The 16,629-nt window shown below is 40.2% G+C and overlaps 1 protein-coding gene across 1 annotated transcript in view; it reads left to right on the forward strand.

The window, feature by feature from the left end:
* The window catches only part of LOC148894047 (protein odd-skipped-related 1-like), a 15,064-nt gene extending 593 nt beyond the window's left edge, over positions 1-14,471 (forward strand). Inside the window, 3 exon segments of the mRNA XM_089005178.1 lie at positions 6,189-6,613; positions 6,616-6,893; positions 13,862-14,471. Of these exon segments, the coding sequence (XP_088861304.1) occupies positions 6,189-6,613; positions 6,616-6,893; positions 13,862-13,994 (836 nt within the window). The 3' untranslated portion in view covers positions 13,995-14,471.
* Positions 14,472-16,629: the final 2,158 nt, after the last annotated feature.

Consider the following 16,629-nt stretch of genomic DNA (forward strand, 5'->3'; position numbering starts at 1 on the left):
TTCACATGCTACCCCCACTAAATTATCCGAAAATACTTTTCAGAGTTGGTATTGAAAAAAAGACTAACTTGGCTCATTGATACTGAATGGTCACCAGGGAGCATCCCACTTTGGTGAAGCCAAATTTGCCTCGTCTGAATAAACATGACTCAGGTGAAAGGTGAAGGAAGTGCCTTAAAGGACAACCGACGTCTCCGGACAAGTTGTGCCCATAATTTGTAAAATTGCTTCAAATGGCTTCTACTGGGCGTATTTTAAAAAGATTCCACCGCATATAGCTATATTTTACGTTTTAAGACTTCAAGAATTCAGAAAGTCTTGCTTTTGAGTTGGTGACGACTCCGTACGTGACGTCACTAAGGGAACGCCCCCTGCCCGAAAAGAAAGACAAATTATAGCAGTCCTTCCATCACGTCAATGTATTTTGCTGTATTGTTTGGTTTGAAAATCTTGTGTTACACCCAAAAGCCGCCAGAAAAGGGTGTCCAAGTTCCATATAAGGAATTTATCAGCCTGTGGAAACGGAGGTGGCCACAAGAGGTCGCCATTTTGTGCCTCTTTTCTGGTGATCGTTTCTCCCCAATGTTGCCTCAAAATGGCATGGAATAAATTCTTTAATCTATTGCAAACATGCATGCTTTCCTCTTCAGTACTATTTGAATCATATTCATAACTGAATGCGTAACAAGAAAGCATATTCTCTGAACCTGAAGCCATTGTTTTGATTCTCAAGCAATGCAAGATGTCTTGGCGTGACGTCACAAACTGGGGGCAGGACTTTCTGAAAATGCCCAATTCGCAGCAATTTTTTGCAGATTTTGGACACTTTAAGTCATTTTTATCTGTGTTTTGCATTTGAATAAAAATATCATACTGCGTGTTTTGGGTATTTTAGATGGTATAAAACGTTTTTCTGATGTCAGTTAAGAAACAAAAAAAGTGACGTCGGTTGTCCTTTAAGATAACTTTTGTTGGAAATACTGTGTGAAGCTGCACCCCTGCCTGACTAATTGATGATGCAGGCAAGTACTGTAAAAAAAGCATAATATCATAAAACTTGTTTGTTAGATTGGATGTCAAGAAGGAAGATGTGGGCATTTTGAACCATTGACATTTTTTTCAGCACCCTGACTAACAAATGTCGTATGAGACCAGTGTTTCTCCTTGGCTCAGTTCCGCTTCATTTTGTGCTGGTAGCGAGGGAATATGTATCTGAAAATAAAATAGGAACCTTTTTACACACGAAGTGTTACTGTGTTTTACAACTTTGATTGAGTCAAGACAACCATTTCACATTGTAAAGAGGCCCAAACACCCGAATAAACAATATAAGTGTGTAATCTGGGCCTGTTTGAATTGAACAGAATTGACTGATAGACTGGCACGAAGCCCTGACTCATTCTGAATTTCCACTAGTTAATGAAACAGTATTAAATTGTTTTGCCTGTCACAACACATTGATGATGACCAATAGCTGAACAAATACACAGCATATTAAAGTAAAAATAGATCTCTTTTTTCCCAAATTAAGTGAAATTTGAATATTTCCCGTGGTGCACCTGCTGATCACGCAAGGCACACATAAGTGATGTGAGTTTGCTTTTAGAAACAGTGAACTAGATATCAGAATCAGAAAACCTTTATTCGTCCCACAATGGGGACATTTGCAAATCTTCAGGGCCTTGGCCTTTTTAAGTTTGGATTATCTAATGTGACCTCTTTTCATCAAAACACAATTGTGAGAAATGTAAATACACTTGATAAATTGGAAAAAAATGTGAACTGTTTTCTGAGCACAATTTAAGTGATCTATCAAAATTTTACAGACGTGATACCTACTCACACTCACAACTAGGGACAATTTAGTGCAGAGGTCCCCAAACCCCGGGTCGCGGACCGTTACTGGTCCGTGGGTCATTTGGTACCGGGCCATGCAGAAAGAATAAATAACTGATTCAGTTATAGTGAGTTGTATTTTTCATTACTTTGTACATGTTTTTGTGGTGTATCTTATTTTGAAGGCACATTGAAACATTACCATGGTCATCATAGAGCGTTAAGTGGCAGAGGCGATGTTACATATGTTGTTTCCATGTCTGTCATTTCATTTTATTTTGTTGTATTTATCCGCCTGTCCGTGAAAATATTGTCTGACATTAAACCGGTCCGTGGCGCAAAAAAGGTTGGGGACCACTGATTTAGAATGTTCAATCAGCCAGCCTGCATGTTTTTGGAATGTGGGAGGACACTGGAGGACCCATAGAAAACCCACTCAGGCACGGAGAGAACATGCGAACTACACACAGGGCGGCCTGAGCTGGAATTGAATTCGGTACCTCTGCACTGTGACATGCTAACCACTCGCTTCTCTCTCTCTCTCTCTCTCTCTCTCTCTCTCTCTCTCTCTCTCTCTCTCTCTCTCTCTCTCTCTCTCTCTCTCTCTCTCTCTCTCTCTCTCTCTCTCTCTCTCTCTCTATATATATATATATATATATATATATATATATATATATATATATATATAAATGGTTTTGAAGACACTTGGGGGTTGCCGTGTACTACTCTGATCAGATTTACATGAAGGTGAGACGCAGCACCCCACAGTCCCTCTGAGGTGCTGAATGTAACAGTCTTATCTTAAGCAAAGGATCCACATGACGCTCTGGATCTGGACCCCCCTGATATGCAGACATGAAAGGGTTTAAGGTGAGGAGAGACTTAGCAGCGGAGCAACCTCTGTCCTCTAATGACCTCCTGAGTAAAAGTCAATTACTTCTGCGTCATGATCAGAAAGGAAGAGACCACAGGGGGCTCTTTGAGCTTCACTGCTTCTCATTACAACTACTTCATCCACTTTAGTAATGAGGGGCCGGAACACCGCAAGAAGACAGCCTGTGACGGTATTATTATTATTATTATTATTATTATTATTAGTAGTAGTAGTAGTCGTTGTTGTGTAGTAGTAGTAGGAGTAATAGTAGTAGTTAGGAGTGGCAGTATTGTTGTTGTTCTTTTTTCACAGGGCATGTTCAACCATGCATAGGGACGTTAACAATGAAATATGTATGAGTGGATGGTCAACCAAATTAGACGAGGCAGTGATTAATTTTCATATTTTCGCAATGTGATTGTGATTCATGTATCCTGTTGAAACAGCATTAGCTTAAATACATTTCTCTTGATCTTTGACCCATTACTTCACTGTTCTTAGTCCTTCAGTAGTTCAACAGTATTTGTAAAAAGGTGTGTCAATATAAAGTGAGCTTAAGTAAAAACACAACCAATGAAAGCATGACAATCAAACTAAGAAATATTTACCAGTGGCCTGGTATCGAGCGGTCAGCTCGTCAACTTCACAATGCAGAGGTACTGGATTCACTTCCAGCTATGGCCTCCCGGTGTGGAGTGTGCATGTCTTCTCATACATTTCAAAAACATGAACCATAGGTTAATGGAACACTCAAAATTGTCCCAAGGTATGATAATGAGTGCAAATTGTTGTTCGTTTGCGTCCTCTGAAATTGGCTGCCAATGGGTTCAGGGTGTCCACCGCCTACTGCCTGAAGACAGCTGGGATAAGCTCCACCACACCCATGACCGGTTGTGAAGGCGAGCGGATCAGAAAATGAATGTATGGTTGACCATCAGGGTTTACTATTTTTTAATTGTATGAGCTCAATATCATTTACTGTTATCTGTACAATGATGTTATTTTATTGATAAGTGTAATTGTTGTATAAATAAGTCATTGTTGTGGGAAAGTGTTGGATCAAGTTTTTTGTTAACAGCTAGACTATTTCAGAAAAAAAAGTATGTCTGAAGATGGCTGGGATAGGCTCCAGCACACCCGCGACCCTAATGATGAATAAGCGGTACGGAAAATGGATGGATAGTTCAATGGCACAGGTTAATTTAATTCTATATTATAACAACAAAATATTGTTATACTAATGTAGATATTGTGTTGATTTTGCCTGATGGTGTACAGCACTGGTTTAAAGGAGAACCAACATCACTTTTTTGTTTCCTAACTGACATCAGAAAAACATTTTATAGCATCTAAAATATCCAAAACACACAGTATGTCAATCTTGATCCCATCAAAGATTTCAGCAGTTTCATGCGTGAAAAGCTTTTCTCACAGATATATGCGCTGCCAAAAACTGTGGACATTTTCATTGCGTGTTTTTTGATGTTTGGATATGTGTCGTTTGGGAGGGCGGCATAGAAGTCAATGAGACTGTTGGGCTTGAATGCGTCTTTCAGACCATCACAGTTCTGTAACTCAGGTCCAACTTCTCCATGGTTTGGTACACTTGGTCAAAAATATCATCTCCCGTTGTAGTCCCTTTGAGACTTTGGAGGACTGCCAGATCCTCGCATATCTCAAAGTTTGTGCCACGAATAAAAATGAGCAGTTGCGCTGTGTCTTGCACGTCCGTGCTCTCATCCAGTGCTTATAAAAAAAGTCAAATTATTTTGTCTTCTGCTGCAGCTGGGCATATACATTAATCCCGATTTCTTCACCGCGTCTGGTGATTGTACTCGCCGACAGACCTACGGCATTATATGCATATTTCTTCTCGGGACACGACTCCTCCGCGACAGTATCCATACATTTCTTAACAATCTCTCTGTCCATTAAAGGCTTACTGCTGCTTGCTATCAGTTTAGCAACCCGAAAGCTGGCCCGAATGGATGACTTCTTCATCTGAGCTTGGCGTACAAATGTATTCTGCTGCGATAGTAGTCCACTTTTCGCTTTGAGAGTTTGTCTGCTCGCATTTGGCCTTGCAAGCTATCGTACTTGTCTTTGTGACTGGATTCATAGTGTCGGCGAAGATTGTATTCTTTGAATACCGCCACCGCCTCTTGACAGATGAGACAAACAGCCTTTTCTTTGCATCGAACATAAAAATAATCATTTTTCCACTGCAGGTTAAATACCCTGCATTGTGAATCATTTTTTCTCTTACCTAACCTTTTCGCCATTATTCCTTTCTCTATTTGACAGGAAAGTTTACAAGAGAAAATGGGTGTGGGACCAAATAGAGCGCCAAACTGAGCGCACCTGAATGTACCACCGGACTCCCCTCCACTTCCTCATACGTCACTTTCTTGTGTCGCGTTGCATTGTGACCGACTCCTTTAGCGTTCTATTGTGAAAAGGCGTGTTTGTATTGTTCAATCACGATTATAAACAACATACATTGATTACATTGATAAATAGGAACAGATAACGATTGAAAACCGACCTTTCACTTGTAAAATGATTTTTTTATTTTTCTGGAGGCCAATTAGGAACAAAATCTGATAGCATCTCTGGTATTGTTCAGGGGGCCGGGCCAAATGTGCTGACGGGCCGGATACGGCCCGCGGGCCGTAGTTTGGTGACCAATGCTCTACATGAATCTGTCAGATTCACACCAATTGTTTATTCATTTGCCTTTGGCAAAGAGATGAGGGAAATGTAGTTGTTCACATACTGTCTGTCACATTTTATGAAGCTGATGTGTTTTTGGCTGTGTTCTCCTTTCACCTAAGTTAGCTACCCTCTGACCCAACCTGGATAAATCCGTAGAAAACAGCTGGATGAATGCCGATATGTTTTTTTAGCATTTCAGAAAAGGTAAAGATGTGGATATATGTCATTTGCAATGAGTGAACATTAGCTTCAGTTATGTGTACAATGTGCAGGAGCTCTGCTCGCTGTCAATCAAACACCAACTGCAACAAAGACACATTGTTGTCTTGTTATTCCTGCTTATCAAAACCTGATTTTACACCCACAGGCTCCTGATGAATGTCACCATTCTCTTCCACCACACTCAACAGCTCCAGGCATGTTTCTGGCAACAGCAAACACTCATACTGTATACGCTTTTCTCAATTACTGTCTCATATGCCTTCAAACTGCCAAGTGTGATTCATGTATCTTCCTTAATACATTTACTCCTTGCATGCACTCTCATTTGTCACACCGCTTTGTTATGGAGCAATTTCTTGTGGAGTTTTTAAGCAATTCATATTAGTTTATTGTAGTTTATTATACATCATGTTTCGATTTGAGCAAGCGGCTTTGGTTGTTGTTTTAATGGCATCAGGAAGGAATGACTCTCCTTGACACATGAAGTAGCGATGAATAATATAATTTAAATTGCAACCCCTATGCGCTTTGTCTGTTCCAGACTTCTTTTTTGGATTTCTTGGCTTTGCCATGGGCAGTAAGACAATGGCAGCTCCTGTCCCTGTCCACCCATCTCTCCAACTTGCAAATTATTCCCTTCTCCAGAGCTCCACAGGCCTTCAGCTGCCAACGGATCACTTGCACAGCATCTACAGCTTCAGTGCCTTGCATGCCATTCAGCTTCACCAATGGACCCCGGGCTACCTGCCTGTGGCCTTTCCTCGCTGCACTCTCTCAAAACTACCTGTCCAATTTTCTTCAATGGCCTCAATCCCGGTCTTCCCTCATCTCCCGCAGTCCAAGCAGGACTCTGTGGCTCGGATGCAGTGCTCAAAGAACAAGCCTCGCTTTGACTTTGCCAACCTGGCCACAGCAGCCACTCAAGAGGATCATCTGAAAGCAGAAGACTTGAGCATGTCAGGTGTGCTGCTGCTGCTGCTGCCGCTGCTTCGTCTCACCATTCTGAGCCACCCGGCTTAGGGTGCCTCCTGGATGTGGCCAAACTCTCCTACCCGGAGCGCAAGTCCAGTCGTGGCCGATTGCCCTCAAAGACCAAAAAAGAATTTGTCTGCAAATTCTGTGGCCGCCATTTTACAAAATCCTACAATCTGTTAATCCATGAGAGGACGCACACAGATGAGAGGCCGTACACTTGTGATATCTGCCATAAAGCCTTCAGAAGGCAGGACCACCTGCGAGACCACAGGTGAGGTCAAACATTGATGTGAAACCTGTTTTCATATGTTCCTAGTTTTCAGCTTGGCAGTTAAGCAACACACCACAAGAGCTTGAGGAAGCTCAATTTCTCAGCATTTTGTCTCAGTAGGACATGTTTGGGCACAGCGTTAAGGAACAAGAGACCCAGCCTTAAGATTATTATGCTTAAGGCTGGGTGTCTTGTTCCTTAACACTGTAAGTTTCTGAAGGAGGAGTAGCTTGATTAAAACAGACATATACAGATACACATTGCTTGTTATATATATTGAAGAAGATATTTGGACACAATTTATAGGAAATAGGAAAACCCTTTTTGGGACGTTCAAACCCAGTCATACTTTCAAATAAATGATTTAAAGTCTTATTTGATAGCATTTCATTCCTTGTCATTACTTTGTGTCACAAATAATTTGACATGTAAGAGTAAGTTAATGGAATCAAACCAGAATGAAAAGTATTTTGTGTGGAAAGCATCTTTTAATATATCATAGTGCACGTGTGGTGTGATGGGGTTTCAGCGCTTGACAGGATAGCAGCAATACTGAAATGCAAATACAAGCAATGGTAAGTGTTCCTCCCACCACATATTTTTACTTGATTCTTCACAATGTTGGTCACGTTCAGAAAATGATTCCATGCATCTTTGAAGCATGTTGAAATGTATCGTATTTCATGGGAAACGCATATATATATATATATATATATATATATATATATATATATATATATATATATATATATATATATATATATATATATATATATATATATATATATATATACAGTAAAGTCTCGTTATATCGGTTATATCGATAGTACTGCTTATTACGATACTATTTCTATGAACGTAAGGAGAAAATTTACATGCCACAGGATCGGATATATCGATAGTCCCGGTTATATCGATATTTTTTCGGACTCCCTTGAAATATCGATATAACGAGACTTTACTATATATATATATATATATATATATATATATATATATATATATATATATATATATATAGTCGTGCGGCGAGTCAGCAAGCAGGTGGAAAGATTGTTATACTAAATTCATCCTGTCTACTTAATATCTAATTTTAAGCAGATTCTTTACTTACAGTGTAGGTGTTCAAACATGTCAGCTATTTGAACACCTACACTGTCTGTAAGTAAAGAATCTGAAATTAGGTGGAAAGATGATAAAAGTTCACTCAGCCAGATGCAGGAAGGGTATTGTGAGTTTTCTTTATTTGAAGTCGCAACAGATGTCGCTTTTTGGCAGACCACAGGGAACACTGCTCTCCAGGCTGTCCTTTCTTCCTCTTCTTCCTCCTCGAAGTGACTGGCTCAGTCTGGTTTTAAAAGTGCTTCACCTGAGCTTCTGGCCAATCAGGACCCAGCAGCAATTGGCCATTCCCAGGTGGTTGCAATCACCTTCTCAGAGTCAATTAGTGGTCGCCCAACTCTACTGTTTTGGATGGGGAGAAATGCGCACCTTTCTCCCATCCAAAATCCAGAAAACACAAAATGATTTAACATTTCTTGATCATGACATTTATATATATATATATATATATATATATATACTTTGCTGCTGTGAAATGTAAATTTCTCCACTGTGAGGCTAATAAAGGCAAATCCAATCCAATCCAATAAGAAACACATTTGATTTGAAGGCTGCATTGAAAACGCATATTTACATATTTGCTCCTCTTCCAATTGCGCACAGTTTGACGAAATACAATACCCCCAGGGATGTGCGAAGTGGATACAGTATCATCGTGTGAATGAGGGTGTGTGTGTGTGTGTGTGTGTGTGTGCGTGTTTGTGTGTGTGTGTGTGTGTGTGTGTGTGTGTGTGTGTGTGTGTGTGTGTGTGTGTGTGTGTGTGTGTGTGTGTGTGTGTGCGTACACGGGTGGCGTGTGGTATGTTACGACTCAACCTGAATGTTGTCCTATCGGTGACTCAAAACACCCCACAGTTTAAAACTAATTTTAGTTTCAATTGAGAAAATTAGGAGACTCAAAAATATGTGTGATCAATTAATTGGGGTTTGTAATTATTCATTCATTCATTGATCCATTCATTCATTCATCTTCCTGACCAATTTATTCTCACGCGGGTCGCGGCGTGTGCTGCACCTAATCCCAGCTGTCTTCAGGCACAAGGCAGGGGACCAGTTACCAGCCAATCGCAGGGCACACAGAAACAAACAACCGTCCGCTCTCAAACTCACACCTCCAAACAATTTAGAGTGTTCAATCAGCCTGCTATCCATTTTTTGGAATATGGGTGGGTCGCTGGGGGTGACCAGCTGCATCAGTGTTTTCTTCATCATTCATGAAATTATCTATCAATGTACCCATCCATTGATTTTCCGATCTGCTTCATACTCAAAAGGGTCGTGCTGGAGCCTATCACAGCGGTCCTCGGGGGAAAAAGTATTTAAAACAATAGAATTAAAATGCAAGTCACCTTTAACCAAAGGTGGTGCTTGACCCCCATCACCAGAAGTTGTGAGCAGTCATCAGTCACCAGTTCCAGCTTTTAAAATCTAATAAAATAAAATTTAGTATCTACACTTCACCAAGGTACTGGCAGAGAATGGCAATCAGGAGCACCAGTCGAATCCTTTTAAAGTTACACATGAGCTCTGATTGTCATGTTTATGCACAACTGTCTGTGTGATTTCTTTTTTTACAAACTCACAAACTATTGTACTGTGTACTTTCTGTTTCATTCATGTTAGGATGCTGTTAACTTGGTCGTAATGGCATAAATGGTGACTCATTTCTGCATTAGTGCGTCCAAGTGTGTGTGTGTGGGTAACAGATCAGGTCTGATTGTGTGGTAACAGGTCAATTGTAGTACGTGATAATTTGAAAATTAAATGTTCATATAAAAAAGATTGGGCACACCTGCTCTAAATTGTCCTTTGGTGTGATTGTAAGAATGAATGGGTGTTTGTAGTTTTTTGCCCTGTAATTGGCTGGCGATCAGTTCAGTGTGTAATTCACAAGCAAAGCTAGGGCCAATTTTCAGTGATAAGTCAACCGACCATGCTTGTCTTTGGAATGTGGGAGGAAACTGGAGTGCCCGGAGAAAACCAGGCAGGCAGATGTGAGTGTGCCACTGTGTCAACGTTCTTTGTTAAACAACCGTTCATGGAGTCAGTGGGTAATTGCTCACATTATACAGCAGTGGATTGACGTTGGTCACCCTGTGCGAGCTTTGGACTGGCCAACTGCGAAAAAAGACAGGTCACTGGCTGGGTATGTGCTGGTTTTTGAGCAGTCAGCTTCAAAAGTTACTCATTGGGATACAAAGTCACCGATGGATTTTTTTCATTATAACATTTACCAAAATACATGCTGTCAAACGTATTTAGATTGCTTACCACGGGAGAGCTCTCACAACTAGCAGCAATGTTCCCTCTAAATTTCTTTGCGTCTGAGCGTTCACACAGTTACCAAACATCCCTTGGACCATGGTGAGCATCAGTGGACATGCACGTCAGCCAAACCAGTATTGCACCTGTCCAAAACCTGAGATCATACATTATGTGATGTAGGTATAAATATATCAAAATAGAGCATATCGAAGAGAGACGAATCACAGGACAAAATACATTCAAATTAGCAGAGTTTTACTCTCAATTGAACACACAAGCCATTTTAAGCATAAATTGGGGTCAATACCATCTTAACAAATATGGACCATATTTGTACAGTACTCGTTGTTCACTCATAGTCATAGACTAGTCTTCTGCCATTTAACGGCAAAAATAGCCTCATTCAAGGAAAACATCGTCCATTTTCAGACTACTGAACACATCAATCAACAGTCAGTGTCAGTTGTAAACGTGAGTCTATGTTTGTTCATCCATGCTTGAAAATATAGTTGGACAAGTAGGCACCGTGCTGGACTGAAACTGTAAGGGAAGTGGGAATGGTGTGACGTCCTGCATGTAGATTAAACTGAGGTGGAAATGAAAGATTGAGACATCACTGTTCAAAGCATATCCTCTGTATCAGTGGTCCCCAACCTTTTTTTGAGCCACGGACCGGTTTAATGTCAGACAATATTTTCACGGACCGGCGGATAAAGAAACTTTCCAAAGATGTTTGTTTTTTACTCATTTTGATATTTTACGGTGGGATAATTTTAGCGGTATGTATCGCGTGACCAAGACAAGCGTTTTGACATGCGTCAAGAGTAAGTCATAGACGGATGTAATCTAGTACTTTTTCATTTTTCATTTTATGTAACGTAATTATTCTTTCTGCGCGGCCCGGTACCAAATGACCCACGGACTGGTACCGGTCCACGGCCCGGGAGTAGGGGACCTCTGCTCTAGATGGACGTGGGAACCTTTTCGAAAACCAATGTCAATTTTAAATACAGTTCAATGCAATTTAAAACCCTACAAAGCTAAAGCAATTAAAAAAACAGCATCCGGGAATGCCACACATGGACTGTGCAAAATGTCGACAGCACAAGTGTGAAAGTCAAGGTCAGGGGGCCACATCTTTGTATTTGACAAAACACTAAAACATGGTCTGCATATTGTAGCGTTGATCAATCTGTGTGTGAACGTTTCCTTCATTTTGACACTTTGACAAGTGGCTAGTTTGCCAAATATTTGATCGTCTCGAAGCTTTAATCAGCCGATCGCTGGTCAGGTGTTGACAGGTCTTGTAGAGTATTTGGAACACCTTTGAAATAATATGCCAGCATACAGATTACAGATACAGAAGAATATGGACACAAAACAAAAAACATTGCAAGTTGTGAGGCCAATCCTCAACCATAGCGCTCATGTCAAAGTGTACAGATATTACACGAATAGGAAAATGTGAGCCTTTGTAAAGCGCTTTGGGCACCATATGGGGTGGTTAAAACACAGTGGTATAAGTCCCTCCATTTACCATTTTTGCAACCCAATACTCCTAAGTGTGTGACAATTACACCGGCGTAAACAATACAGACAATAACACTTCACACCAACACTTGAATCCAATCAGAATCAGAATCAGAATCAGAATCAGAATCATCTTTATTGCCAAGTATGTAGAACACACAAGGAATTTGTTTCCGGTAGAACACGCTGCACTAGTATCGTTGTCAAAAAAACTGCTAAGTGGCACTATACAGTTCCATTTTGGCTACTGTTGAAAGAGTTCAAAGAGTTAATGGCTTGGGGGAAGAAGCTGTTTAAATGTCTGCTGGATTTGGTGCGCATGGATCGGTAGCGCCTGCCTGAGGGGAGTAGCTGGAAAAGGTGGTGGGCAGTGTGCGGAGGGTCCAGTAGGATTTTCCGCGCCCTAGTTTGGATTCTTGCAGTGTGCAAGTCCTCGAGAGTGGGTAGGGCGGTGCCAATGATTTTTTCCGCCGTCCTAACTGTCCGTTGAAGTCGGATTTTGTCCATTTTTGTGGCGGCCCCGAACCAAACGATGAAAAATCATGTACCTTCCGAGAGATGTGACTTTTCAAATCACGTTTCAACCGCCGACTGCCCGAAGACAGCAGCGTTAGGCTCCGATCAGTTACTTCCCAGACTACAACTGCTATTTGGAGTTTATCAAACTGTTTTAACGCTATCCCCAAACTTTTTACAAAAGCATATTTGCAGTGTGGGAACTAACGAAAGTCACATCTGTTGGACATTACAGGTACAGAAAAAAAAGAAGAGTCAAATTACAGGTACATTAATTCAACAATGTTTTTAAATGAATTATTATTTTGCATGATCACATTTTCAATGCCGACAAAGTGGCCATCAACACATTTCTTTGTTTACATTCGACAAGTTTGCGATAATCCTGCCCCACATGGGCATGAAGACAGATTTGCCATTGTGAGTTTTATTATGCATTAAAAACATTTACAATATTACTTTTTAAAACATTATGAACAATAAAAAATGCTAAACATCACACAGATAATAAACATGTTATTATGGTGTTGTTTGAATAAAGTGTCTATCAATCGGTTTGTCAATCTGTCCGTAGTATTGTGAACAAGTGGCTCACATGACTGCCTAAAAATTCCCAAAACATGAATGTAATCATGTACAGTGTATTCATATGAACAAGATTGGATTGGATTGGATTTGCCTTTATTAGTCTCACAGTGGAGAAATTTACATTTCACAGCAGCAAAGTGATGAAAGGAATGAAAGTAGAAAAAAGAAATACATGAGCTGCTGGAAAGGCAAAGATGTCCAGATAAATATACTCTAAATACTTTTTGTGGAAATTTTGTGTTTTCGTCCCACTCACCTCCTATTTTTATTACAGTTAAAAACAACCCAAAGGTTTAATTTAGTTGTTAACAAAATATTATGACGTCTTGATATCTCTGTCTCTCTCTCTCTCTCTCTCTCTCTCTCTCTCTCTCTCTCTCTCTCTCTCTCTCTCTCTCTCTCTCTCTCTCTCTCTCTCTCTCTCTCTCTCTATCTCTTTCTCTATCACACTCTCTTTCTTGATACAAATGTAGATATGTAGATACAGTACAGTCTCGTTATATCGATATTCTCGGGAGTCGGAAAAAATATCGATATAACCGGACTATCGATATATCCGATCCTGCGGCATGTAAATTTTCTCCTTGCGTTCATAGAAATAGTAGCGTAATAAGTAGTACTATCGATATAACCAATATCAATATAACGAGACTTTACTGTATATAGATAAATGGGATAAAACCACACATTATTTTGTTCTGTTAAATCCCAGATTTGAACATTTTTGGCATTTCTGTGTATTTAGAAGGTATTATTTTATTTTATATTTTTCTCCTTACATTTAGTATTTGTGCCTACTTGTGCCCCTGAAGTGAATAAGATGAAGGCATTGCATGTTTTTCCTCCCGGAAAAATGAATACCAACAATAAGGTTTCGACAGACATGACAAATAAAGCAGTTCTGACTTCTTACTTATTCTAACACTGCAATGTGTTGTATTCCTTAGGTACATTCATTCCAAAGAAAAGCCCTTCAAGTGTCTAGAGTGTGGGAAAGGCTTCTGCCAGTCCAGGACACTGGCTGTGCACAAGACATTACACATGCAGGTGAAGGAACTGAAGCAAGCCAAGATGAAATGAATCTGTTTTCTTCAAGGAAAGGGATAGGGACACTGGATATATACAGTTGAGTATGACCAAATACGATAATCAACCAAAGACCTAAAGAAAACTCAGTAATTGGGAGGACAACCTCCAATTTCTTCCACTGGTGTGGGAACACTGCTCAAGGATTAACATTTTCACCAGCATTTTTTTACAAGATGCAGAAATAAATCTTTGTGAATAAGTGCACAACTAGTTACTAAAATGTTTTGACAGAGACCCTGCACTGCAGAAAACTATTCCAAAGACAAGGTCCCACAAATGATTTTTCAAGTGAGGAGGATAAAAGCCATGTTAGCACATTTTCCTCCATTTCATTGTAACATTCTAATGTTATTTTTATACGGATGCATTTCAGTATATAACAAATGTATTTTTGCACTTTAACCTGATTATTGTTTTTTTTTCTATGTATCACTGGATCTTATTTTCCCAATAAATAATCATTTTTGAATAAAATGTTTCCTTTAAATGTTTGAGTCTGAGCTCACATCCATAAACGAAAAATGTAAACTAGTGATGTGCCTGACCGTACCGAGGCTCCGAGGCGTGTGCCGAGTAAACGGGTGAAACAATTTGCGAAGTGTGATTCGAGGCATGTGTTACGCTTTTGGCCACGCCCACAATGGCTCGGAATGCGGCAGTTGCCATGCCCGAAGCCTTGCGAGACCGGCTTCCTACGTCATCAACAACTCATAGTTTCGCAGGTCATTTGAAATAAAATGGTGCACCGAAGCAACAATGAGCTGATGGCTGACACTGACACACCCAAGGCGCATCTTCAATAGCATTTGTTCTGCATTGGACGCACCGTCCACAATGAAAAGGAAGAGAATATCCCCTGTCTGGCATCATTTTGAGCAGATCTCTCCTAAAATGTAAACTACTTTGACAACACAGTGTATCCCTCATTTTAATGTCGATCTTCTACTTGCTGATATTTTAAAAGGTGAAGTTTAAATGTGGTGTTTCTATGAAAAGGTTTCTTCAGCCGTCATCTGTACTTCTTTGAAGGTGTCAGACGTTTTGATCCTCATCCGAAGAGCTTTGTCAGCGAACTAAAGTTGTGCTGGTAACTCTGGCCCTCGATATATCCCTAATGGACAGAGGTGGCGGTGCCAGATCTCTGCTCTGATAGGTCCCTGCTCTAAGGATGGGGGAGCAGCAGACTACTCCCTGAAGCTAATCTTATTATTTATTTTCTTTCTATCTGATTACCTCTTTTTACCAAAGTGTGATAGCTACAATGCGGTCAGAAACTACATCAATCATGGGCATAGGTGTCATATTCATTGTGGGGTCTAGATCCCCAAATGCCTGGCTTTGATTGCCCCATTAGATCTGGTATAAGCTCATTAGCACAAGCGTGGTAATGACCTCAGAAGGCTGTTGTAAGCACGATCTAAATTAATCTTAAACCACCATGGCGATTTAGTGAAGGGTTTTGCTGTTGCAATTGCTTCTTTTACTCAACTTTCAAATCATCTATTGTCTTTAGTTAATATTTTAACCTCGCTGTCAATAAATGAGTGGTTGCTAGCTTTTAGGTGCATATGTACTGCAGATTGAGCCCCACGAGCATTGTCCCTGCAATATTGATTGTCTTTTTTTGAGCATTTGTTTAGTTTCTCCAATATATTGCTCTTTACGATATTCATTTTTACAATGAATACAATGAACTACATTACTTTGTTTTTCATTTGGCAACCTATCTTTTGCATGCACTAATTTTTGTTTCTATGTATTTTTGCAACTGGAAGCGCTGAAAAAAACAGGCAGGACAGTGGCCCTTCTGGCCCGGAGCTGGACATTCCTGTATTAAACCGAGAGATTGAAACACACTTGGAAATTTGTGCACCTTTCCGTCCAAACTAAAATTGTCAGGCGTTGACCGGTCAGTAGTTAGAAAAAGGGTGGGGACCACTGGACTAGAGGACCTAACATCATAAAAATGTTTTCGTTGTACTAAATTCATCCTGTCTACTTGATAACTAATGTTAAGCAGATTCCTTACTTACAGACAGTGTATTGTAGGTGTTCAAATACCTGACATGTTTCGGCGACTACTTCCGCCTTCGTCAGAGTGTCAACTCATCGCAACACCAGCTGAAAATGGCGCGTCACAGCAACATCCGTGACACTCTGACGAAGGCGGAAGTAGTCGCCGAAACATGTCAGGTATTTGAACACCTACAATACACTGTCTGTAAGTAAGGAATCTGCTTAACATTCATCATAAAAATGGTCCGTGGGCATAATCTGGGATTTAATTTCAAATCCAATGCATAGCATGTAAAATACAATCATTCACATTTCTTTTAAATACTAACACAACGTATCATCCTGCTTTTTGCTATTCCCTCAATCTGTGTCTGAATCCACCTTATTCCTGAGGGGTCTCATGGGCAAGTGTTAATGTTTGCAACTTCCGGTTAGAATTTATCATTTGTTACAGTAGGATAAGTTTCACAGAGTGGTTTATTTTATCACCGTTTCCAAGCAATCATTCACATCCATTACATTGAAAAAAATGGTAGTTGTACTAACAAACAGAGGAAATTGAATCTGTGACTATAGGAGTAAGATTTTGAACAGGCTGGCCCGAACAAAG

Source organism: Hippocampus bargibanti, linkage group LG09 (assembly GCF_051943395.1).
Source record: "Hippocampus bargibanti isolate YZ-2025 linkage group LG09, ASM5194339v1, whole genome shotgun sequence".
Classification (NCBI taxonomy): domain Eukaryota; kingdom Metazoa; phylum Chordata; class Actinopteri; order Syngnathiformes; family Syngnathidae; genus Hippocampus; species Hippocampus bargibanti.